The 23721-nt window shown below is 52.3% G+C and overlaps 10 protein-coding genes across 10 annotated transcripts; 5 read left to right on the top strand and 5 right to left on the bottom strand.

The window, feature by feature from the left end:
- Positions 1-140: 140 nt before the first annotated feature.
- Positions 141-4043, top strand: CC77DRAFT_942098 (hypothetical protein; the record flags this gene model as incomplete). The annotated part of the gene is made up of 3 exons (XM_018534840.1): positions 141-585; positions 739-1863; positions 3544-4043. The coding sequence occupies 3 exons, from the start codon at positions 141-143 to the stop codon at positions 4041-4043; spliced, it is 2070 nt and encodes a 689-aa protein (XP_018382910.1).
- A 217-nt stretch (positions 4044-4260) lies between these two features.
- CC77DRAFT_259193 (hypothetical protein) lies at positions 4261-7125 on the bottom strand. The gene is made up of 3 exons (XM_018530887.1): positions 6829-7125; positions 6604-6773; positions 4261-6552 (listed from the first exon to the last, which is right to left on the bottom strand). The coding sequence occupies exons 1-3, from the start codon at positions 6969-6971 to the stop codon at positions 4478-4480; spliced, it is 2388 nt and encodes a 795-aa protein (XP_018382909.1). The 5' UTR covers positions 6972-7125; the 3' UTR covers positions 4261-4477.
- Positions 6823-10203, bottom strand: CC77DRAFT_259158 (para-aminobenzoate synthase component 1). Its single transcript, XM_018530886.1, has one exon. It carries the CDS (start codon positions 10062-10064, stop codon positions 7281-7283), a length of 2784 nt encoding a protein of 927 aa, XP_018382908.1. The 5' UTR covers positions 10065-10203; the 3' UTR covers positions 6823-7280.
- A 256-nt stretch (positions 10204-10459) lies between these two features.
- On the top strand, positions 10460-12139 carry CC77DRAFT_259307 (hypothetical protein). The gene is made up of 2 exons (XM_018530888.1): positions 10460-10474; positions 10533-12139. The coding sequence occupies exon 2, from the start codon at positions 10913-10915 to the stop codon at positions 11945-11947; it is 1035 nt and encodes a 344-aa protein (XP_018382907.1). The 5' UTR covers positions 10460-10474; positions 10533-10912; the 3' UTR covers positions 11948-12139.
- A 321-nt stretch (positions 12140-12460) lies between these two features.
- Positions 12461-14151, top strand: CC77DRAFT_942020 (major facilitator superfamily MFS-1; the record flags this gene model as incomplete). Its single annotated transcript, XM_018534835.1, has 4 exons — positions 12461-13086; positions 13134-13290; positions 13357-13689; positions 13759-14151. 4 exons carry the CDS (start codon positions 12461-12463, stop codon positions 14149-14151), a joined length of 1509 nt encoding a protein of 502 aa, XP_018382906.1.
- Positions 14152-14153: 2 nt separating this feature from the next.
- Positions 14154-15628, bottom strand: CC77DRAFT_1023008 (UDP-glucose 4-epimerase). The gene is made up of 4 exons (XM_018525592.1): positions 15417-15628; positions 15142-15357; positions 14693-15077; positions 14154-14628 (listed from the first exon to the last, which is right to left on the bottom strand). The coding sequence occupies exons 2-4, from the start codon at positions 15309-15311 to the stop codon at positions 14266-14268; spliced, it is 918 nt and encodes a 305-aa protein (XP_018382905.1). The 5' UTR covers positions 15312-15357; positions 15417-15628; the 3' UTR covers positions 14154-14265.
- CC77DRAFT_1023007 (hypothetical protein) lies at positions 15509-16959 on the top strand. Its single transcript, XM_018525591.1, has 2 exons — positions 15509-16059; positions 16111-16959. The coding sequence occupies exons 1-2, from the start codon at positions 15810-15812 to the stop codon at positions 16722-16724; spliced, it is 864 nt and encodes a 287-aa protein (XP_018382904.1). The 5' UTR covers positions 15509-15809; the 3' UTR covers positions 16725-16959.
- CC77DRAFT_258914 (hypothetical protein) lies at positions 16823-17276 on the bottom strand. The gene has a single exon (XM_018530884.1). It carries the CDS (start codon positions 17169-17171, stop codon positions 16920-16922), a length of 252 nt encoding a protein of 83 aa, XP_018382903.1. The 5' UTR covers positions 17172-17276; the 3' UTR covers positions 16823-16919.
- Positions 17277-22209, top strand: CC77DRAFT_258915 (hypothetical protein). Its single transcript, XM_018530885.1, has 5 exons — positions 17277-17411; positions 17470-17745; positions 17795-18007; positions 18055-21809; positions 21865-22209. Exons 1-5 carry the CDS (start codon positions 17381-17383, stop codon positions 21895-21897), a joined length of 4308 nt encoding a protein of 1435 aa, XP_018382902.1. The 5' UTR covers positions 17277-17380; the 3' UTR covers positions 21898-22209.
- On the bottom strand, positions 22093-23560 carry CC77DRAFT_259829 (hypothetical protein). Its single transcript, XM_018530890.1, has 3 exons — positions 23450-23560; positions 22557-23371; positions 22093-22507 (listed from the first exon to the last, which is right to left on the bottom strand). The coding sequence occupies exons 1-3, from the start codon at positions 23451-23453 to the stop codon at positions 22313-22315; spliced, it is 1014 nt and encodes a 337-aa protein (XP_018382901.1). The 5' UTR covers positions 23454-23560; the 3' UTR covers positions 22093-22312.
- Between the last annotated feature and the right edge of the window lie 161 nt (positions 23561-23721).

Here is a 23721-nt window from a genome sequence, read left to right as displayed (position 1 = left end):
GCCTTCACCCTCAATTGGTCCATTCTTCAACACCAGTGTTCCGGTATCGTGGACGTATAAACCAGGTCTCTCCGCATTTGCGGGCTAGCTGTTGCTCCCCGTAGCACCACCACTGCACCTTACGTACTCCGACTGTCACCATGGTCCGGCCTATTGCTGTCATTCGGGAAACATGGAATATCTACACGCCTGTCGAGCGCAGGAACATCGCCATGTACATCGCTGGCATAATGATGTACAAGTTCGGACTCGAGGCTTTCAACGGATCTGTTATTGCGCTTGCGACCAATCGATACGATGATCTTGGCGAGAGGACGCATACTTCCATCACATTCCAACGTGTGGGTGTGTTGACGGGACTTAATCAGGCCTTTCAGTGTGTCGGTTCAATCCTAATCGCTCCACTCATCAAAAGATATCCAACCAAGAACGTTTTGGCTTGCGCAGTGCTCATATTTGCCCTCATGAGCAGTCTTCTACTGATTCTGGATGCTGCAACTGGTGGCAGATTCGCGCCGCGCGGATGGCCGGAGGATGACTTTAGTTACTACGGTGACTACAACACGGACGCCATGATACCTATTTGTAAGTCTGTGCTTTCAGTTTGTCCAAGGATTCCATTTTCAGGTTCTTCCGTCCCTGCTGTCTGCCGCCTGAGCCTGCCGCCCAAGAGGGCATCTAGACAAACATGGCAGCTGGTGCTTTATATGTTCTTCCATGGTTGCTGACAGTCACCAGATTGCGTCTGCGGTATAGTTTATGGCATGGTTGAATTGATCCGACGAGTTATCCCTCGAGATTTGGTCGGCGGCCACATTCAGAAACTCCGACGAATGGACTCTCTAGTCCACATCTTCTACGAGATTAGCGGTACTGCTGGTGCATTTTGCACAGCACTCGCACTCATTCCTCGCTTCGGCAACAACTTCAGCTTCATCATCACCCCCATCTTTTTCGCCGCCGCATCAATACTCTGGTACTTCATCCAAGAAGCTAGCATCCCGAAGGAGAATACGTCTTTGATCTCAGAGAGCCAACCGGCTTACGTCAAAGCCGTGATAAACGGCTTCTACCTTTTCTTCGAGTCGATCGGAACTGGTGCTAAGATCATCTTCACACACCGCAAGTTTATCTGGCTGTTGCCTGGATATGCCGTTGCACTCTACGCTCACCGATATCTCGAGAACGCGATCGCTCCTGCAGTAGCACGACGTTACTTTGGTAACTCGGCCTGGTCACAGATTATAGTGGGAGGTTCAAACTTTGGCGAACTTCTGGGAGCCTTGTTCGTGTTCATGTTCACCAACTTGGTACACACCCCGATACCATGGCTGCGGCTAGACGCACTGGCTCTGCTGATAGTTTGGTACCTGCCGTACTGGAACCCCCCAAAGGATGATGTCGCCCAAGCTTGGATCGTAGGAGCCACATTCCTCCCCATCAGTTTTGGGTGGGCTGCCGGAGACGTATCGCTGGCCGCATACATCCAGGCATCGCTAGCACGCATCGAATCGAAGACACAAAACGTATCCGCACTCGGAGCCGTCATGGCGTTCCTATATAGCACATACATTGTCACTTACGCAATCGCATCCGTTTCCCTCGGTACATACATCGACCGCGTTTCGGATCGCCACAATGACCAGATTCACGGGGCTATACTGAATGTAGGCGCCGTACAGTTTACCATAATCTGTGTGCTGGTCATGACAAGCACATTTGTTCCAAAGGGCGCCTTTTCACTCAACCCAGAAATGCTGAACGAGGAAGACTTGGATACTGATCTAGAGGATGAAGATTTGGAGTATGTGCCTGGAGTTCATGCCAAAGGCAAACAAAGCTATGAAAGCCACGAGATGGTCAGTAGAGCGAACAGCGTGGAGTAGCGCTAAGTTGCGATGATGTAGATGCATTTTCTAGCAGATGTAAATTTCTATACACGAGAATCAAACGTCCATTCAACCGCATACCGCGATGCGAAAAGTTGATACCGATATTCACACAGGCAGGTACCTTGATGTCCAATCAGATAAGATTAGCATCCCCCGCGGGGTAGCGTCCTGGACTGATAAGAATTAAGGTTACTTCGCCGCACAACCTCGATCATCATGATCTGTCGGTAAACGAGTGCATCGGAGGCCGGCAAAAGCCGAGACAGCATTTGCCATGGTGAACCTCCGACACGTGTCTTCCTCTTCAGCCCTCATTGATCCCCCGGCTTCATATGTAAGATGGCGGCTGTTTCATGGACGACTCCGGATGTAGAAGGTGACCTCCACGATGCTCCGTCGCGGCACTATGGAGTAGCTTCCGCAGCGGAAGCTCGAGCCTGCCATAGAAGGCATGTCACTTGATAACCCTCTTGAGCAGTAAGAGTGGCAACTAAGCACTCGGCGCTCCAGGTTTGAGACAGGGGCGCACCAGCATGCGTCAACACGCCAAGCCCATGTGCTCACGGGGCGAGGTTTGGTTGGCTCGACTACGCCTTCACGCACCTCCAAGTCAGCAACAACACCACGTCTCTGGATTGCGCCAAGCAAAAGCTTCGCTCACAATCACTCGCGCTGCGGACGCCATTTGCTTTTAACGGCGCCGTGCAAGCATGAGCGGAATCTGTTCCAGATCGCGCGTCTACTACGCCTTCCTGCGACTGCTGCTCTCGACCCATGGATGAGGCCGAACTCGACGGCTTACGCACAAGCTCTCTATCCGCCTGCGACACGGCTGCGCGTGCACAACTCAGCTAATCAAGCTCAAGGTCCCCAGAGTCTTGGATCCGTCAGTTCCTTACTTTCGCCCTGGTTTTTGTTGGCGTCGTGCTCACTACTTGGTCGTTGTTCTTGTCGCGTCTTGTGCGTGGTAGCCCAGTCTGACATATTCAGCCCGCGTTGGGCATACCTCCCCTGGTGCACTACCGCTGCTACTATCACTGTTCCTACGACTGCCTTTTGAGAACTACTGGGTAGCACATACATCGCAAAGAGTCTGGTGTTGAGGTTCGATGAACGATGCAGCCATATCCACAGCCCAATGGACCATCCAATAACGACAGGAATGAGGGCCGGGGGCCGCTGAGTAGAACATGGCCACAGCTGTTCAAGAAGAGGAGGAGATATAGTCCGGTTAGAGAGAGCGCCCAGCAGCAGCAGCAGCAACAACAGCAACAGGTGCAACACCTACAACAGATGCAGACACAACCACCGCAAATGCAACCACAACAGCAGCCAGTACAGTTGCCGATACATCCTATCCGCCCCTTGAAATCACCATCAGTAGCAACACAATCAATCACATCACCAACAGTATCTTCGATAAGGTCTCCATCAATAGCGACAGACAATGCGAGTACGATTTCCTCAATATCACATGCATCATCAGCACCGCCACCAAACAAGGTCGCCATCGCGAGAAGAAGCAGCAGCATCATTCCGGCCGACAGCAATGGTATGCTTCTTTTTCATCTCTGTCGTCATGTCTCGTGACCAATCCGTCCTAATGAAGCTTTGAATAAACGGACATAGATAGCACACTAACTCATGACAGGAGCCGGAGGTGTAACAACCCCCCAGGCAGACCTTCTAGCCTCGAAATCAAACTACGAGCTTATCTCTTCTGGCCAACACCTAGAGATGGGTCTGCACTTTAGCACCGCCATGGCCACAGGCGTAATGATGAAGCGCGCCACCCACCGCGCTGCAGAACAAGCGCGCCGTGACAGGATGAAGAACGCCATGGTGGACCTTGCGGAATTTCTCCTCGATGGTGAAGTTACTTTTGGCAGTGGCACTACGTGTTTTGTTGTCATGCGAGGGAAAGATGGTGCGGACGGCAGCGAAAAAACCTCGGCAGACGATGCCAGTAATGGGAAAAGTGGGAAAGGTGTGCCGCCTGGGGATTCTGTGCCGGGAGAGAAGAAGACGGTCAACAAAGCGAGGTTGATTGAAATGGCGCTCGAGAAGATGAAGGCACAGGAAAAAGAGATTGAGATGTTGAGGAAGGAGATCGAGGATCTGAGGACAGAAGACAAGATGGATGTGTCGTAGTCATACTTGGAGATGGAGCGTGTGTATTTGTCGTCACAGAAGACGCTTTTAGGGACGGGGAGCTGGGCTTGAGCATTTCATCTTGAGATATCCATCATATACGGCGTTCACATTTTCGGCATTAGTCTCCGGCATACAGCTTGACTAGCATAGGTACAAAACACTTGCTGAACACATGGCAGAGTTTGCTGTGAAATCATCTACTACATCCGACGTTGTTGCAATGTACCCGTTGTGGCGTTAGACTAAGTGGAGTTGTACCTGGAGCTTGCGACCGTTGAAACTCGTTCACCTTGCAAGTCTATCCGACGATCCCAAGCCTCCGCGGACGATTTGATGGAAACGCCACTTGTTCGCTCTTACATCATGGTACGATGAGCGAACGAGAAGGGAATGTAAAAGTCTGTGTTATCAGTATCACATCTAGACATGTGCTAAGCTAGCAACGCGAAGAGGAGGTACGTCTTCTTCGCATAATCCGCTGCAGTCTTCCTCAGCCTGTTCACTGCGGCTTCATCCAGATCCGCTAGGTTTGTCTTCTTAGCAAGCGATGCGAACCTGTCATCGTCCTCGCCCGCGTTACTGACGAAGCGCTGGATATACAGAAGATCGAACAGTAGCTGCTTGACTCTCTGCTCCTTTGCCTCAATGTGGTTCGACGTTGATACGGTGAGTTTCGGTTTCTCAGTCTCATCTGTCGTTGTAGAATTTTCGTCTTCCTTCTTTTCCTCGCTCGTATCCTCATCAGGAGAACTCTGCTCTTTCGCATATACGTCAATGGCGTCAAGATGCTCTTGAACTGTTTCGACTACTTTGTCGGCCACCCCACTTCTCAATACCTGAACACTACCAGGTGCCCAAAGATCGCTGCCAAGGGCCCCCATATTCTTGTTCAGCGTGCGCAAAAATCTAAACGCGCTAGGTGACGGCTGGCTTGGTAGTGGTGGATGTCCTTCCCACAGGATATGGCTGTTCGTTCTGACTTTGAGAGAACCTAAAAGCGACGCCTTGTAAGCCTCTACAGTGGGCTGGGTTACACACAAAGCCAGCGTAGTATGCAGAGGCTGAAGACTTTCAGAAGTGAACGGCGATGCGAGCGGTGTTGCCTTATCCTGGAGTCTTAAACGTGGTATCCGATCGCCGATTTCTCTAACCACGCGAAGCATAAATGCCGCCTTTTGGGTTGATTGTTCGCCATCGGATTTCTTGACGATAGCGTTGAAGCTCTGACTCAGGTTCTGCATAGCTTCGCTCAAAGCTTCCTGTGTAGCTTCTTCAAGTAACTTCGGATCGTCGTCACTAAGTAGCGCTTGTTTCGAATCTCCAAGCTCATCGTCGGATTCATCGTCGACGTCATCTGCGAAGGTATCGTCCCATCGTGCTTCTTTCATGCTCTTGACAATGCCCTTGACTTCCAGGACAGACTCCATCCACTTGTCAAAAGCGGACGTCACACCAGTAACAGACTCGTCACGCCCTTGATAGGTGTTGAGTATGGTAGATTTGAAGATTTGCGCACCATTGCTCAAATCTGATGCTTTGGTGGTCGTGTCCCAGAGTGAAAGCGCCACGGCTTTGTCTGACGAGGACACTGCGTCCAGCTGATTCGAAAGCTCGGCAACGACATCCTGTAGCCCATTCGTACGGGATCGCACTATAGTCTCCAACTTGTCATTCATCGTGTCTCGTAAATCATCGAGAACGTTGGCTGACTTAACACCCGCCATTCGCGAACCAGACAGTATCCAAGTCTCAATCAACTCTTGTCTCAAGTCCGCAACCTCTTTGAGCCGTTCTTCTTGCTCTAATGCTTTCTGTATACCTTTGAGGAAAGCAGCGATGACGTCCTTGGACCAGCGGTGCAAAATGCGCTCTGCTTCCGGCCGCTGCAGCTCGTCGTGTCGCGGCCATGGCGTGTAGTTCCGAGCCTCATCGCCTAGCCATCGATCGTGTACGTCCAGATTCAGCTCGTATAGACCGCGAATGTCGGGGTCTTGTATCAGCGGGTGCGCCTTCAGCTTGCTCAAAGCTTCTGCTAAGCGTCGCGGAAAGATGGTTTGTGTATCGAGACATGTCTGTATACAAAGCTTGAGCGCACTAATGCCATGCTTCGCAAGTTCATCGCCCCCAGCCCTAAGCTCGCTGTTCATCTTCTCCAGCCGCATCTTATGAAAGTGGTGTAATACATCGGTCGGCGTAGAGCTCGTCGCAAGCGCATACGCACACATGCTTTCCACCAGGCTCGCCGTCTCGCCTTGTGTGCTCGACAGGCGCTTGTCAATCCTTCTAAGAAGCTTTCTCCGTACCGACAGCAGTCTCTCCCACAGCTGACCAACAATGGGCGCCTTGTGGCTGGGCTGACTGAGCAGCGACTTGTGGAGTAGTCTCGAGATGACCAGGACTTTTGCAATGAGCAGATATGATCCTCCTGTTTTCATGAGGCGCGTCATGACCACCGGCGCATTGCGCATGACTGAGAGCTGGGATGCGAAAGTATAGCGCTCCGCATCTATTGCCCGTCAACCCACAATCTCTTCCCAATGCATTTGTGTAGACTGACCGCGACTTCGTGTATGGGTATCCATCTTGCCCGCATTGTTCGTTATCTTGTCCAGCCTTCGCGAGTTGCAACTCTGCCCTACTCTTGAAAGCCTACTTTCGACCTGCTCCATGCGCACTTCCATGTCGATGATCGTTTCGGCCGTGTCGAGGAGACTGCGATAACTCGCCCTGTATTCCCGTCAGCCTCTTGGTGCTCCTCCCGTATTTGTCTGGTGCCTCCTACCCAACGAGGGACCGCAGCTTCTCCCGATTCTCGTCGGCATTGTTGCGGAGCTGCTGTTCGAGCTTGTGGACTACGGGTATGGGATATTGGAACGCGTCTTCCCATGACTCGAAGGTTCGTGGGTCTGGCGCGTCGGTCGCCATCGCGGTTATGCTCGAGGAATCGCGTATTGGCGTCGTGTTGCTACACGTAGAGGTACACGACGATGCTACGTTTCCCCACCAATCGCACGCTTAGTCATCGCACCTGCCTATCGTTGACTTGTCATCTTGAGCAGGCATGCGCTCTTTGGCAGTATCATGTAGTCTCAGAAAAAGGGGTTCAAAGTGAATGCGTGTGTACAGCAATCGTTGTTAGTGGTGTTGAAACCAGAAATGTCTATCTCTATCTCAAAACATGGTATCACAGGTTAAGCTCAACAACTCCGACCTTCCAAACTCCTATCAAATGAATCATTCCACTTCCGTAATATCATCGCTCTCGCCAGCAGCGTTTCTTCTCCTTAGCTCGCGTTCCACTGCCCTCAACATGATCTGCGCATCGTCAAGCGTCAATTCCTCCCCACCCCTCATACTCGCCAGCAGCTCCGCAAACTCTGGGTCATCAGGCTCAATGATTTCGACCCTTCTGTTCTTTGTCTTCGGCTTCGGTGGCGGCAAAGGCATGAAGGCTCTCTTAGTGCTGCCAAATTTAGCAATCATTTCTTCAAATTCGCCTTGTGGAGTGCTTTGGCTGGTGACTGCTCCTCCAGCGCCGATACGCCAGACGTCTCCTTTCTCTTCACTTTGTTCGTCGTCAATCTTGATAGCAGTGCGTATGACGACGTTGAAGTCACCGCCGCCTCCGACGTCGAGATAACCAAGCACACCTGAGTATATGCCTCGTCTTGCGCCGTCTTCTACATCCTGAAGAATCTCGCAAGACCGCTTCTTGGGTGCGCCAGTCATGCTACCTGGGGGCAGACTTTCGACGAACGCATCGAATCCTAGGTAAGGAACGGATTGCTTGGCGGGCTTCTTGGAAGCGTATTCTACAGGATCTTCCCAATCTTCTGGAGTGGTGGGTTTGTAGATCCCGCTAGGCACTGCATCGACGACTGAGACCAGTTGCCAGAGCGTTTCGTATTCTTCAACTTCCATGAGCTGGCTTACTCTGACGTTTTCGGAGCCATATACGCCATGAAGCTGGTGGCGAGTAAGATCTACAATCATGAGATTTTCTGCGCGTTCCTTTGAGGATGAGAGGATAGCATGGGCCATCTCAGCAGTCACGCCAGGTTTCTTTTGAACTGTTCCCTTTATTGGTCGACACTGTGCAGTTTGCGACCGGTCCCAGCTTATGTATCGTTCTGGTGAGGAGCAGAGTATGTGTACGTTGTGCATCCTCATGTAGGCGCTGAAAGGCGCAGGGTTTTGGCCGGTCAAGCGCTTGTAGAGATTCCAGGAGTGTTCATTGTCCTCTGCGTGAGAGATTTTGCAGGCTGTTGGCTTGCGAGCACGGATTTCGTTGCGATGCGTGAGGCACAACTCGTAACTCTGACCGTCTGCTATTGCATCCTGGCAAGCACTGACCTTCTTGCAGTACTCGGTTTCGCCAACAGTGAGCTGAACACATGAGTCGATGTATTGGTGCATTGTGCCGTGAGCCTCAAAAGGGTCCGCCTGTCTCATTGCTGCAGAGTTTGGAGTAGTTTCACGCGACTTGAAACCTGCGTGTTCATACAGTCTCTCCGTTGTGTCAATAACCCAGTCTTGGTCGAATGGTCCGCGGATACTCTGGACATAGATCTTCTTGAACTGATGGTCAAACACGATACTTCGCGTTATATAAGCGAAGCAAATGTCCGGATACGAAGCTTCTTCGTGACCATGAACATCGATTGTCTCTAAGCCGGCCTCGTAAGACGCATAGCCCATAAGACCTCCCCAGAAAGGAGCCCATGTTGAGCCTTTTGGCGGTGTTGAAGGCTGAAGGCTCTTCATGACCTCCCTCACATAGGGCCATGGGTCAGACACAGTCCAATCGGTATGTACCTGACCTTTGCCGTCTCGGAGTTCCATCCTTCGGGTGCCTGCGTAATAATGTAGACGTAGAGTTTCCTCGGGAATAACGACACCTATGATGCTGTACCGACCCGTCCCCACAGCCATAGGCACCAGATTCGACTGTAACCCTGACTCCAACACTATAGCTTCGCCTCTTGTCAATTCGAACAACTCACAAGCGTCCGCTACTGTAAGTCTTCCGCTTCCAGTAGTTGCGCAATGTACGGTGCTCGGTGGCAAGTCTGGTAATGACTGTCCGTCTCCGTGTGCGATGAGCGAAGCAAGCTCAAATGGCGTTATTGTGTCGCTATCGAGTTTTGCGACGAAGTCTGTGTAAGAACGCTTGCTCTGTTTCCTGGCGTCGTAAACGCCCAGCTCTCGTCGGAAATCATCAGCAGTCATTGGCGAAGATGGCAAGTTTGGCATCAAACCATGCTTGGGAACGTTCCGGAACATACGTTTCCGGTTCCAGGATTGGGCGTCTTCCCACCAATTCCGAATGATGCGCTTGCCCTCGTCATTTGTGCAGATTGACTCTGGGTGGAACTGGACACCCCAGAATGGCTTCTGTATATGTTTGACGCCCATGAGCACGGCGCCATTAAGATCACTGTCAAAGTCCCATGCCAGCGGCTCCAGTTGGGGACAGATTTCCGTAGGCTCCCAGAGTTGTGCAGGATACCGTACAGCGCGCTTGTTTTGGATGGGATGATCGAGTTTGACTTGCAAAGAATGATACTGGGTTGCCAGAAGGCTCTCCACACCTCGGAAGATGGATTGGCTCTTGTGTAGGATAGCCGTGATGATACCATGCTTTGGCTCGTTGAGTCTTTCGATATCAGCCCCAAATGCAAGGCAAAGCGATTGAAAGCCGAGACATATGCCAAGCACAGGGACAATCTGTTCGTCTCGCAGTCTCCAAAGTTCTTTCATCAAACCAACATCCTCGTCGCATTTAGCCCAACCAGGTCCTGGCCCAGCAATGATGCCATCGAAGCCCTTCAGATAGTCGGTAAATGCTGAATAGTCCCCGGAAGCTGATGGTTTTGCGAGAACAGGGTCGTCGATAAAGATCTTGACGACTTCTGCGTCTACATTCTGTTCGACCAGCGCGACTATATTGTTGGAAAACGAGTCATATGCGTCCAGACAGAGTATCCTTGGGCGCTGAGTCAGAATTGCGGGCGCCATCGCTCGATTGTTTATACGGAGGCCGGAACAGTTGGTCACTTTTGGGCGATGCCAGAATGTAGTTCGATTTACAGCCTTGTAGAAGCCTGGAAACAGCGTCTGAGCGACTGTTTGGTGTTTTATCGTGGTCGATGAAAAGTCTAAGGAAATGTCGATAGGGCTGAAATCTTATCCCGTGATAAGTCCGGCGGTTCGCCGGCGCGCGTTGCGGAGCCGCGGAAGAGGGCTTCTGTCCGGATCAAATCTGAGTAGGCAAATGGTAGAGGGGCGGTGTGAGAGATGAATGAAGATGATCGTGTCACGCAGTGCAAAATAGCGATCTTATGCCAGGACGCCACTTGGTTAGGTTCAAGTGGCTCCGAATGCAGGGTCCAACGGAAGCGGCCGCTTAGCTTCTCGACGCTTTCGAGGTGTGCATGTCCTCAAAAAGGAATGACAACCCTTCGCTAATGCTGTTTCACCTGGCAGATCGGACTCTTGCCACCTCCTTAAAACCCCCCGCCTTATATTCCAGAAGTCGGAGACGCGTTACACTAGTATGCGACACGCGACACAGCTGCGAAGCCGAACCCTCGCAACATCGTACATTTTCTTGAAAGTGTGTCTGCAGGTTGATACTGAAATGCAACTTGGTATAAGCTTAAACAGTTTCAATTCATGTCTCGAACACGACACAGGTGAAGCGTATCCCTCTGGCAATAAGGCGTTTGGATATGGTCACACCTCGGCATACTAGAGCGGGCAACGCGCATGGGCCCATGTCGTCATGTCGAAATTCTAGCTATCTTTGCATCTGCAACAAGCAAGAACATCATTGTCATTAGAGAAGCGCAAGCTCTACGCACGCCATGTCCTGGCTCAAGCGGCGAGCAGGTCCATTGATAGTTCTCGGAACCTCAGCCGTTGGGGGCGCCGTGTACCGCTTCACCAGATCCGCAGACCGATCCGACGCATCGCTGAACCCGTATGATTTCACGCCGTACACGCTCGTAGACAAGCAACCCGTCTCTTCCACCAGCGCAATCTTCACATTGCGCAACAGCAATGGCGTATCGGACACAGAGAGCGTAAAGGAGGTGTGGAAGCGAAGCGTCTGGAGCGTTCAGATTAAGCAACCACAATTACAGATTGCACGTGCATACACACCGCTGCCCCCTACGCCTCCCGATCAAAAGCATGGCGAGAACGAGCCGGAAGACATGAGGTTGCTCATACGGCAGGAACAGGGCGGCGAGGTTTCGACCTACCTGCACCGCCTACCCGAACAGTCCACGGTCGAATTGCGAGGACCGAATACCGAACTCAAGCTTCCCCGCGACATCATAGAGGTTGTCTTTCTGGCAGGCGGAACTGGCATAGCACCCGCAATGCAGGTTGCGCAGGCGCTGGCAAGAAGGACTGGAAGTCGGATGCACATACTATGGGCGAACAGACGCCGTGAAGAATGCGAAGGTGGCATCAGCGACGATAGAAGCACAACGTCCGCGCGGGGCAGAGTAGGCTGGTGGAAGAGCTTCTTCGGTTCCGGCGAGCCTGTTGCGCAACCACCGCTTGCAGACGACTCACCCGCTGCACCCAAGGGCGTCATAGTAAAGGAACTGGATGCGCTCAAGGAGCAGAGCGGAGTCGCCACAAAAGGCTTGACTGTCAACTACTATGTTGATGAAGAGAACTCGTTCCCAAGCCCGAGTGAGATCGAGAAGAGAATACAAAGGCAACCGGAGGAGAAAGGCTCTAGATTGATCATAGTGTCAGGGCCAGATGGCTTCATCGAACATTGGGCAGGCAAGAAGCTCTGGGCCAACGGCAGAGAGGTGCAGGGCCCACTGGGAGGCCAACTAGGGCGCATGCACTTAGGTGAGTGGAAGGTGATCAAATTGTAAGACAATGCATGTTGATCAGCGATACCCATCTCTGCTATTCTTCAGGCTTCACGTCTTCGTTGGTTAATCTTAGTATACTGTTGGTGTACTCCGCGGATCTATAGCGTGATCCTTGACCTGTTCGTTCTTTGAGTCGGTAATCGCTCGTAAACGTTCTTCCACGTCCAGCCCAGGGATAGCGCAGCCATACTTGCCTAAATAGCGGCTAGACAACATGCAACGCCCCATGGAGCAATTCCGCGCGCTGAATAATTTCATGGTTTACACTTTCTTTTGATCCTTATCAGATCTTGCTTCATCGCTCCCAGCGTTTTTAGATTATCTCTGCATCTGTTCGCTTCGTTTGCCTTGTGTTCTTGTTTTCATACATCATCTGCTAGCAAGATGGACGCCGATACAGATGCCGAACTCGCCACTACCCTCTCACAACCAATCAGCAACAAGGATCCCAACTCGCGACCAGACTGCTTCACATCCACGTTCCAAGAATGCATGTTTATCGTCTCGGTGACGATGGCTGTGGCCATGACGAGCTTTTTAACCGGCTCCATCACCGTCATGAGTTCCTTCGCAGGTCGAGATTTAGGCATGACGAACGCGGAAATCACATGGATGAATGCTGCGACGTCTCTTACAGCAGGTTCTCTCCTCCTCTTCTTCGGCAGCATAGCGGATCTTTTCGGTCGCAAGTCCATGTTCATCGGCTCGCTATTCTTCTTCTCCGTCTTCTGCCTCGGCGCCGGCTTCTCACAGTCTGGCATGACTCTCGACATACTTTGTGGCGTCCTAGGTATCTTTTCCGCTTCCTCTGTGCCCCCGGCTCAAGGCATGCTTGGCGCCATCTATGAGAGACCTAGTCGGAGGAAGAACAGAGCATTTGGGTGTTTTAGTGCAGGAAACCCCATGGGCTTTGTGTTTGGAACTATTCTGTCTGGACTATTCACCCAGGTCTTTAGCTGGAGGGCTGGTTTCTTCCTGTTAGCTATAGTATACTTTGTGACAAGTATCGTTGCGGCTTTTACTGTACCAAGGGATACGCAGCCGAAGCAGACGCTGGACAAGGAGACGTTGAAGAAGCTTGATTTGCCGGGTACTGCGTTGACTATCTTTGGGATCGGCATGTTTTGTGCGGCTTTGAGGTATGTTTTCGAACTAGTTGAGGAGTTACTTCGCTGACGTTGGCCAGTTTGGGAGGCGATGCGCCGAACGGGTGGAAGACGCCTTATGTTCTTGTCCTACTGATTCTAGGCATCATGCTAATTGCGGCTTTCATAGTGTGGGAGATCAAGTACCCATATGCTATGATCGATATGAAGATCTGGTACGACAGGGATTTTTCTCTCGTAAGTACTGTCCTTCTCTCCTGACTCCCATGTCCCGGCAAGTTACTAACATATATACTAAATCAGCTCCTCGCAATCCTCTCATGCGGGTTTCTTGGGTTCCCGGTTCTATCCTTCTGGATCGCACTCTACTTCCAAACAGAGTTGAACTACAACGCACTTATGACCGGCGTACACATGCTACCCATGGTCGTTGTAGGCCTCACCGCTAATGCCGTCGCTGCCCTAATCCAACACAAAGTTTCCAACAAACTGCTCGTAGGCATCGGTGCCGCCGCACTAACCATATCCTTTACTCTGGCTGCTGTACAGAGGTACGGGGACTCATATTGGGCTTTCTCTTTCCCTGCGCTATGTTTGTGTGTGATCGGGGTGGACTTCCAGTTCATCGTCGCTAATGTATGTTTAATGGCCCATTCCGACTCGGCTTCCGCCACCTTTTTTATTGTTCGTACTGATTACGCGTAGATGTACGTCCTCTCCTCGATGCCTACCAACAAGCAGTCTATCGCAGGTTCGCTCTTCCAGACTTTGACTCGTCTGTGTACAGCCATCGCATATGGTATCGCGACTGCCATATTTGACGCTGTGCAAAGAAATCCTGCTACCTCTGGTTATTATGGCAACAATACTGTCGAGCCATTTGCAGCAGTGTTTTGGTTTGCGGCTGCTGTTTCTGTACCCGGTTTGCTTCTGGTGCCTTTCTTGAGAATTGGTACCCAGGGTCACAAAGGGGATACTGGACGGGTGAAAGTTGGTGGTGCAGAGAGGGGTTTGAGTGGGGACGATGGACATGTCGTTGCTGCAGTAAGTGAAAAGCATGGGCAGAGTGATGTAGAAGTGAGAGGGGGTGGGGTCTAAGGTTCCAATAATATGAACAGCTTGATTGTCTCAATATTTAGACTTGTTTGAAGGCTTTTTACTTGTGTGACTTGTGGCCTCGTGATGGTATTACTAGGCCGATCACATCTTCTTCTATTTATCAGGGTTGTAGTACTTCCGCCAGTTATGTTCCTCCTTGAATCCGAGAACATCTCTGATCTTGCGGTTACTCAGTGGCGCCTCCCACTCGTCCATCTCCCGTGTAATGGGTGTATTCGGGGCGTACTGCTCCAGGAACTGTTTCGTCGGGAACGTAGCGGTAATAGTGTCATTTGTCGCGTTGAAGACCTGGAAGCCTAATCCGTCTTTCGATACACACAAGTCGCATATCTGGCCCAAATCACGAGCATCAATGTACGCCCAGGCATTCCTCTTGCGAACCTCCGGGGACTTGATGTACTTTGGAAAGTCACGCTCATACTCGTGAGGCTCAATGACGTTACCAATGCGGAGCGCCTGTATATGGGTGTACGGAATTAATAGATGTCTCATACGCAGTTTGTACATGGAGATGACTTACATAGATGTCGGCGTCGAAGCGGCGTGCAAACCCGCGAGCTACGCGCTCACCACAGAGTTTTGAGATGGCATATGTGTCCATGGGATTTACGTCCATATCTTCGGTTAGAGGGAAAGCGGCATAGTCGAGATCTCCTTGGCCAAAGCAAACTTCGTATGTTGTCTCACTGCTGGCGATGATAATCTTCTTAACACCGAGTTTGCATGCTGCTTCGATGACGTTGTATGTTGACCTGACGTTGCCAGCGTAGCACTCATTGTCAGGTACAAGCATGTTTCGTGCATAGGCGGCAAAGTGAATGACTGCGTCGGGTGGACCAGGTACATGAGGGCCTTCATAGCCGGCAAAGTTGAAGTGGGTTGTGAGCGCATTGAAGATTTGGCCGCTGCAGAGGTGAAGACAAAAAGTCAGTGTATGTCACATAAACATTTTGTACAGTCACAACTTACCTGTCCGTAAGGTCAGTCTTGAGAGTAAAAACACCAGCGTCCGGGTCAGGAAAATCGGTTAGATCACAGTTGAGGACGGAATGCCCCTTCTTGATGAGTTCCGGGATGACATGGCGTCCGGCTTTTCCTGAGCCACCGGTGAAGACGATGCGCTTTCCAGAGGGGGCCATTGTGGAGAAGCTGGAAAGTTGAGGAACGTTCTTATATCTTCGTAGACTAACGATGGAGTTGTTAGTATTAGCATCGGCATGGGGTAATTGCGGGGTCGCTCTTACCGGCTGTAAACCAATTGATTATCTGGTAGGCGCTCTATAGAATCTGGGGAAAGGGGATTGGATGTTCATACACGCTGGGCCTCAGCAGAGGAAACTCGATCTTTATAGGCGTCATTATGCAAGTCAGGGTCGATAGTCCCACCGGAACATCTCAATGCGAACATGGGCGTGGCGAGGACGGTAGCATACAGCGGGAAGTACAGATTGAGATAGTCGCTAAACCTACGTCACGATCGATACCCCGGCATATGGGAATCGGGAGGGACCCACCCATGCACCATCCATTTCTTTTCCCGTGGTACGACTAGCGCACGAAAACACCGAATCCTCCGCAATTGGCATCTCACCACCTAGCATATCCTTACCTATGGTCGCATATCCCTATCCACACAGATGACCAGCGGTCTGATGCGGCGCTTTTCGACATCTGCCCGCACGCAACTTCTGACTTGCCCAGCACGATCGCTCACTGTGCCCCGGCTGCTGGGGCTCAAGCAGTACAAGAGGAACATCACAGCCGTAGGCGCGAAGCAAGCATCCGTGTCCAGGCACTGGTTTACTAGCTCGTCGCCATGCAAACACCCCGAGCCCGATGAGCGCGGGAAGGAGCGACTGAACGAGCGCAACTTGAAACTCGGAAACAGTAAGTTGGTCCTCTGTCGAGCAGCGCATCAGGCCACTGACACGACCACAGCCATACGGGTGCTCCACGACCGCCTGCCCACGCTCCTCATATCGCCCTTGCCGCAAGACATCCTCTCCCCGCACATCAGCCTCCACCTATTTCCCTCGACGCATCCTCATCTACCCACCGTGAGCGGAAGGTTCGCATACGCAGCTGCACTGTGGACAGCACCAGTCGCATGGGGCCAGGTACCAGTACTCGGCAATGTGAAGCTCGAGATATTATCTGAGCGCATGGTCAAGAACGGCGCCTCGTCAGCGAGCAACGTACGCAACGAGAAGCTTATAGTCCGATGGCAGACATGCAAATCGGAGAAGAAGGACAACGGCCAAGTCAGCGACGTTGTTGAAAAGATTACGAGCATCGTCGCAGGATCGAAACGACCCCACCAGGAGTTTACTGGGCTCTTCAAGTTTGAATTCGACGAAGAGGGGCGCATCTTGAATCACATCATCGAGCATACAGAAGAGGGCCAGCATTGGGACAGGACAGCGAAGGTCATCAGTGTCACTGACTGGCTGCTGGGGCGGGCGTGGGGCAGACGTGAGGAAGTCAGCCCTAGTCTGGCATTTGCTAGATGTTGGAGGGAGAAGAACAGCCGGGGTCGTGGTGAGCGGCGATGAAGATCTTGTTGTTCCACCCTTGGACTTTCACCACTCTTGTACAAGACATGTAATCACGAAGTAATGCCATTTGGATAATGTACAAAATGAATACAATAACAACGACAACAAACACGATGACACAACAGCATCGACTTCAGATGCGTATCCGCCATACTGATGACGACGTGGGTCAAAAAGCGCATCGGAAGATATTCAGAGGGGGCCATTGGCTGGTGGCATTCTGCAGATGCGGAGGCCGGCCATGTGCAGGCCACTGACTGGGTGTTGGGACATGCATGAGACAGCGTGGCTGATGCGCACAAGATTGACAGCTGCCGTGCTCCGCCCAATAAACAGCCATGAGCATCGACCCAGCACTAGGCCAGGTAGCTTCCGCCTAGTAGCGACGACGAGGATCAAGCTTCCGGCGCATCTCCCACACTCCAACAACATCAATACCCCCATCGCCTCTCCCTCCTTCCTCACCGGGCCATCTTCCCTCCTCGAAGAGGTTTTTTCGCGTCTAGCCGCCCACCGCTAGTTGTGCGACTTTCCCGTGCCCGGCCGCCCAAAGCTTCCCCGCTCCATTACACGACAGCGCCGGGAGCTTCAGCCTCATACACCCAGGCAGAAGCCCTATACCCACGAGTGCCGCCCGTTGCGCCCACACAGCCATGGCGGACCTCTCGCAAAGCGGCGAATTGAGTATGTGGTCACTTGTCTTGACAGACACCCGCCTCGAACCCCAGCTAATGCGGCGCAGACCAGCCCGTTCTCAACCTGACGCCCGAGGAGAAGCGCGTCTTCCAGTATCTCTTCCAGCAAGCCGACACGGAGAAGCTGGGCGTCATAACAGGCGAGATTGCCGTCAAGTTCTTCGAGCGCACCAAGTTGGCACCAGCCGTCCTGGGTGAGATATGGCAGATTGCAGACACAGAGAACCGCGGTCTCTTGACCATGGCCGGCTTCTGCCAGGTCCTGCGTCTCATCGGACACTACCAGGCTGGCCGCGATCCCTCCCCAGAGCTGGCTTTCAGACGTATGTTCTCGACGCTTTCCGCCATGACTTTGCGCTGACGCTCATCTAGCCGCGCCCCTGCCCAAGTTCGAGGGCTTGAACATCCCATCGGCAGCCCCTTCTGTTCCTGCACCTCCTAGCTTCTCCCCACAACCCACTGGTTCCATACAACCTCAGATGAGCGGCAACGGCCCCATCCGAGTACCTCCGCTAGTACCTGCCAAGGCTGCTGAATACGCAGGCCTGTTCGAGAAGTCTGGTGCCGTCAATGGCGTGCTCTCTGGTATGTCTTCCGACGACTTGTTAGCACACCTCTCTAACATATACCAGGTGAAAATGCAAAGGAGATTTTCGAAAAAGCGCGGTTACCCAATGAAGTCCTCGGCCGCATCTGGAATCTTTCCGACACCGAGCAGCGCGGCGCTCTCAATGTGACCGAGTTCATCATCGCCATGCACATGCTGGCCTCGTACCGAACAGGCAACATGAAGGCACTTCCGACTGCGCTACCCCCAGGCTTGTACGAAGCCGCCTCGCGACGAGGGCAACTCGCACCTCCCCCAGGACGTCCAGACCAATCAATGTCCATTCCACGCCAGTTCAGCGGCCAGCAAAACGTGCCACGGCAATCGAGTCCCCTTGGAAGGACGCCTTTTGGAGCACCAGCTCCACCACCTCAACCGACTGGCAGCGATTGGCTGATCAGCCCACAAGAGAAGGCTTCATACGACAACCTCTTCAAGACCGTCGACACCATGGGCCGTGGCTTCATTACTGGAGACCAGGCAGTGCGCTTCTTCAGTGACTCCGGGCTACCCGAAGATGTCCTTGCGGGAATATGGGACCTTGCAGACATTAATTCAGAGGGTCAACTATCCAAGGACGAGTTCGCGGTCGCAATGTATCTGATCCGTCAACAACGGAAAGGAGACCAGCTGCCAGCGACACTACCACCTAGTTTGATTCCTCCAAGCCTACGGACCGCCGCCAACCAAGCAGTACCAGTCGCTGCGCCCCAACCTGCACCACCCGTTCCTCGTGCTGCCAAATCAGCTGCAGAAGATCTCTTTGGCCTTGACGCCTTCACAGCACCGGCTCCTGCTCCTCAGCAACCGCAGTCGACAGGTGGCTCTGCTACGTTCAGCAAACCCTTCGAGGCCGACCCATTTGGAAGCAAGCCGACTTCGCCTACTTCACCTCACCCATTCCAGCCTCAACCGAGGAACCCTGCCTCTACGTTCAAGCCCTTCATGCCTAGCTCGTCGTTTGGTCAAACTCTTACCGCGCATTCTACGGGACAATCGGGTGCTTCTGGCCTGCCACAACACTCTACGCCATCCGCAATGGACGATTTGTTGGGCGGAGAGGATGTTGCTGAAATTAACAAGAAACTAACGCAAGACTCAACCGACTTAGCCAATATGTCGAACCAGATGACCACTCTGCGAAACCAGATGCAGGAGGTTCAGAACAAGAAGACCGCAACCGAGGGCGATCTGAACAGTGTCAATACCCAGAAGCGCGACCTCGAGCTCCGCCTATCGCAGTTCAAGACCCAGTATGACCAGGAGGTCAAGGCTGTCAAGGCATTGGAGGACCGACTGGCTAGCTCCCGTAACGAGACCCGGAAGTTGCAACAAGACCTTGCTATGATCGAGGGATCCTACCAGGATCTCCAGAACCAGCACCGACAAGTGGGAGGTCAACTTGAGGCTGACCAACGCGAGAACAACAACTTGAAGGAGCGTATCCGTCAGCTCAACGCTGAGATCGGACAGCTCCGACCTCAGCTTGACAAGATGAGGAACGATGCTCGCCAGCAGAAGGGTATGGTGGCAATCAACAAGAAGCAGCTTGCTACCAACGAGGGAGAACGCGACAAGATTAAGAATGAGATGAGCGACTTGACCAAGTCTCAGGAGGAGGGCACTCGTAGTCCCCAAGCCCAGACACCCGCCGTTGTCAGCCCTGCGGCTTCCACGACCAGTCAAAGCACGAACCCGTTCTTCCGCAAGTCCCCACAGCCTGCTGAGAACACCATGTCGCCGTCTGGCTTTGCCCGTGAAGGACCCCACAAAGACTTTGACAGCGTGTTCGGTAGCTTCGGCACACCCCAAAGCAGTGCACCTCCTGTGTCCTTCCGTCCCGAGAACCAGAGCCAAGGTCCTAGCTTCTCTGTCCCATCCGGCCAGTCGGTACAATCTTCGGAAGGACCTGGTGTTCCCACACCTTCTACATCGCCTCCTCTGTCGTCTTACCAGGAGTCTCCGCGTGGTGCAGACCCACCAGCTCCTCCGGAGTCGCGCCAGTTCGGCTCTTCATTCTTGCCTCTAAGAGAGGGTGGCCAACGATCCGACTCTTTCAGCTCCTCTGTACGCGGGACTGCTCCTGCTAGCAGATATGGTGCCACTGGCAATGAGACACCTACGATCTCACAGGCCTCACCTGCTAGTACTCCTATAGCTGAGAAGCCCGCCGTAGAGCGCTCTGAGACAAACAGGACCGAAACCGACAACTTCAACCCTTCCTTGTTCAACAGAAACTTCTCAGCCTCCCCTGTGGCCAGCGTCACCAGTGACACTCAGCGCTCAACCAGAGCTGAGGATCGCAAGGACACCTTCACGAACTTCGGAGCACCCTCTGCTGGTGTTGGGCAAGACATCCCTGGAGCCTTCCCTCGAGACGGCGCTACGCCTCTCCAGCAGAACCAGACTGGAGAGAGCAGTTTGAGTGGTCCAAACAGGAACAACAACCGTGCCGACCCCTTTGGCAGCACCTCCAATGAACAGCCCCGTGGAGGTAAGGATGATTTCGACGCGGCTTTCGCTGGCTTCGGTCCTAACCGTCAGAACACTGCCACCGCATCTACTACGAGCGCAACTGCGGACAACTCCAACAAGTTCAACAAGGAGTTCCCGCCGATTGAGGATCTTGCTCACGATGATGATAGCGACAGCAACGATGAGCGGGGCTTTGACGACAACTTTACATCCGCGTCGCCCAATCAGAAGCGTACTAGCACCGGACAAGAGCAGCGTCCTCAGCAACAGCAGCGACCGGGTACTGCGTCGAGCGATGAGCTCTACAGAGCCCCACCACCGACTACTCGCCTGGACTCCAACATTGGTGGCTTGCCCTCCCCTAGCGCGCAAAAATCACCACCTACCTACGAGTCCAGTGTGAACCAAACCAGAAGTGGATCGAACCAATTCCCTCCCGAGTTCGGCGGCCTGCTGCCCTCTCGCGAAGACCCTACATCGCCAAGCTCGCCTGATACAGCGCAGGGCCCCGAGAAGTCGTACAATCCCCCCGGTGGTCACGGAGCTGCTCTCTTTGGTGGCCCGTCCAAATCTGCGACAACATCGCCCCCTCCTCTAGACACTCCATCGTCGACCGTACCATCCGATCAATACCATTCTGCTCTGTCGTACGGTGCCAATGACAACAACAACAACAACAACAACAAGGGTCCCTCGCCGTCTACTAACGCGCCCCAACTTGGCAAGTCTGCCTTCAATGATGACTTCGACGCCGGATTCGATGACCTAGCGGATGCCAAGGAAGACGACAGGGCTGATGAGGACTTCATGTTCTCTTCGCAGCACCGTGAAGGTCTTGACGAATTCAACCCCGTGTTCGACTCACCAGCTGCCTCCAAGTCCAACACCATGGCTTCGCAGCAGACCCCGACCGGCAAGCCGCGCGGCGATGACAGCTTCAGCGACTTCGAGCACTTGTCGCAGACTTTTGGAGGACAACCTCAGCAGCCTCAGCCCGCTGCCTCTTCTCAGGACTGGGACGCCATCTTCTCCAACCTCGAGTCGTCACAGACCGACAAGGGCTCGCACTCACAGCAAGCATCCACTGACTTTGGCAAGTCTGTCTTTGACACCCTCGACAATGAAGAGGCGGCCGCTTCTTCATCCAAATCGCATCAACTGTCTCCTCAGATGCCATCGCTTGGCCGTGCAATCAGCACTGGAACCGAGCATGACGACCCCATTCTCAAGAAGCTGACCGGCATGGGCTATGATCGCAACGATGCCTTGTCTGCGCTCGAGAAGTACGACTACGACATCAACAAGGTAAGCGGTGTAACTATTCTCTCAGATAAAGAAGCTAAACTAACATATTTGACAGGCCGCTGACCACCTGGCCTCTGGCGGAAACTAAATATCTTTGTCGCTGTCATCCAGATCAACCGTTCACGTACCACGGATCGCTCTTTTGTATGAGTAAATATGTTTAGCATGGCTTGTCACACAAACTTCATACCCTTGAGCGTTTACTCTCTCATTTTCCACCACCGCTGCGACGCACGCCCTTTCCTTTGTTCCGTTACTTTTCTTGTACTAAGCTTACACCTTGAGACGGCGGCTTTGGTCAGTCTTCGTGCTGGCTAGTAGTAGTGTGGATTTGGTCTGAGCGATGCTTTGCGCATAATGTTCGTAACTAATCTAATTGTTTGCTTGTGATGATCAACTTGACTTTTGCGTTACTGCGTCTTGATTGTCTCTACTTTGTGGGTGAACCAGAATGTTTGTTCGCATAGCACATGTATTGTTGACATGATAGCAGGCAGTCACGCCTAATTCTCATACCCGTAACTGAATCCGTTGAGGGCACTATCCTTATCCCAACGCCTTTTCAGAGCTTTGCGAACTCGTTTTTCGAGTAAGTGGTCTTCTACTACTTCATCCGCGTTATTTGCTTCGTTTGCGGCTGTAGGCAGTGCAAGGATATAGTGGGATGCGGGATCCGCGACGGTATCTCCTCCCTTTTCCTTTTCCATGTTGTTAGTGAGGAGAGAACGAGAAAGTAACACAATTTACCTTGAGCCACTCCTCCTTGGTCATGTAGAAGAAATCAGCCTTGTGAGACATCTTTGAATTTGAAGAGCAATAACTTGTTAGATTCCTCTGTGGGATTTGCAAACTTGTCCTGTCCCGTCCATCCAAGTTTTCATGGAGAACCTGGATCGCATGTCCCTTGTGCAGTAACTCGTATACGGGCCATCTGAGTAACTCGAGGATATTGAGCATGATGCGCTCGGCTCCAACTGAATACCAGAATTTGGTGTTGTGATATGGTGTAAAAGACGTGGTGAGATTGACGTGTATGTCCATCTTGCGCCGCTTTTCAGGGATGAGTTGTAGAGCTTGTAGGTGAGTTGCGACACTGGCAAAGTTTACGTCACGGGGATCCTCGAAATCGAGCGTAAGGTCAAGGCGCCGGATATGCTCGTAGGGCTTTATACCTAGGGCCAACGGGTCGAAGGTCAGAAATGGATATAAGAACTCCTCCGAGGTAAGTGCAAAACGATTCAAAGCATAGTAAGCTTCCGCTAGCTCTTTTACTACATCGGTTCCAAAGTATGCTGGGTCCATAGCCCAGGATCTGGGTTGAATTTGACAACTTTCGCCAAACATGGATAAACTTTCGAGATCTTCGGATTGCCCAGGCTCGAAGAAGCCAATTTGAATGATGCCATGGATGTCAAAAGCGTACTCAAGCTGGGCTGACGGTCCCACGATGTAAGTGTAGATCATGTTTCGGAGCTCTCTAGGCAACACGGCGTGGAGTTCGTTGGCCAGCTTGCGGCATCTTCTCCTTCCTGCAATTGCTGCCTCAATTACTATTTTTCGCTCTTGATTAGAGCCGATATATCTGTAAATAGCTGATCGTTAGCAACAACGGCAACGTAAACAAAAGACCTGAACCTCACTCATTTCTCCTGACTATCTCCTCCATGTATGCAGATGTGATCAAATCACGAGGTGGATCGATGCAATCGACAAGAGAATTTCGTTCCTCGATGGTTGTATCAACGCCAATCAGATTATTGTAGATGGGAAAGAAAGGAAGCAACCTTGTCCGCAGCACAATGCCCCGCTCTCGCAGCAGCCTAGGATGCCAAGTCCAATCATCTCGGACGAGAACTTGGCGATACTGCATCGCATATGTCGAGCTTTATCACATAGGGCAGAATTTAAAGCC

This window comes from Alternaria alternata, assembly GCF_001642055.1.
Source record: "Alternaria alternata strain SRC1lrK2f unplaced genomic scaffold CC77scaffold_18, whole genome shotgun sequence".
Classification (NCBI taxonomy): Eukaryota; Fungi; Ascomycota; class Dothideomycetes; order Pleosporales; family Pleosporaceae; genus Alternaria; species Alternaria alternata.
This window is presented reverse-complemented; position numbering and strand designations above follow the sequence as displayed.

Bases quoted from the DNA above. Each gene is read 5' to 3' on its own strand.
- CC77DRAFT_258915 (XM_018530885.1), top strand. From the start codon at position 17,381: ATGGCGGACCTCTCGCAAAGCGGCGAATTGA. The intron at 18,008-18,054 runs GTATGTCTTCCG...AACATATACCAG, and splicing joins CGTCAATGGCGTGCTCTCTG to GTGAAAATGCAAAGGAGATT. The intron at 21,810-21,864 runs GTAAGCGGTGTA...CATATTTGACAG, and splicing joins ACGACTACGACATCAACAAG to GCCGCTGACCACCTGGCCTC.
- CC77DRAFT_259829 (XM_018530890.1), bottom strand. The intron at 22,508-22,556 runs GTAAATTGTGTT...AACATGGAAAAG, and splicing joins CCAAGGAGGAGTGGCTCAAG to GAAAAGGGAGGAGATACCGT.
- CC77DRAFT_258914 (XM_018530884.1), bottom strand. From the start codon at position 17,171: ATGGGGGTATTGATGTTGTTGGAGTGTGGGAGATGCGCCGGAAGCTTG.
- CC77DRAFT_1023007 (XM_018525591.1), top strand. From the start codon at position 15,810: ATGACCAGCGGTCTGATGCGGCGCTTTTCGACATCTGCCCGCACGCAA. The intron at 16,060-16,110 runs GTAAGTTGGTCC...ACACGACCACAG, and splicing joins CAACTTGAAACTCGGAAACA to CCATACGGGTGCTCCACGAC.
- CC77DRAFT_1023008 (XM_018525592.1), bottom strand. From the start codon at position 15,311: ATGGCCCCCTCTGGAAAGCGCATCGTCTTCACCGGTGGCTCAGGAAAA. The intron at 15,078-15,141 runs GTAAGTTGTGAC...TCACCTCTGCAG, and splicing joins AAGACTGACCTTACGGACAG to CGGCCAAATCTTCAATGCGC. The intron at 14,629-14,692 runs GTAAGTCATCTC...ACCCATATACAG, and splicing joins GCTTCGACGCCGACATCTAT to GCGCTCCGCATTGGTAACGT.
- CC77DRAFT_259158 (XM_018530886.1), bottom strand. From the start codon at position 10,064: ATGGCGCCCGCAATTCTGACTCAGCGCCCAAGGATACTCTGTCTGGAC.
- CC77DRAFT_259193 (XM_018530887.1), bottom strand. From the start codon at position 6,971: ATGGCGACCGACGCGCCAGACCCACGAACCTTCGAGTCATGGGAAGAC. The intron at 6,774-6,828 runs GTAGGAGGCACC...ACGGGAATACAG, and splicing joins AAGCTGCGGTCCCTCGTTGG to GGCGAGTTATCGCAGTCTCC. The intron at 6,553-6,603 runs GTCAGTCTACAC...GACGGGCAATAG, and splicing joins TACCCATACACGAAGTCGCG to ATGCGGAGCGCTATACTTTC.
- CC77DRAFT_259307 (XM_018530888.1), top strand. From the start codon at position 10,913: ATGTCCTGGCTCAAGCGGCGAGCAGGTCCATTGATAGTTCTCGGAACC.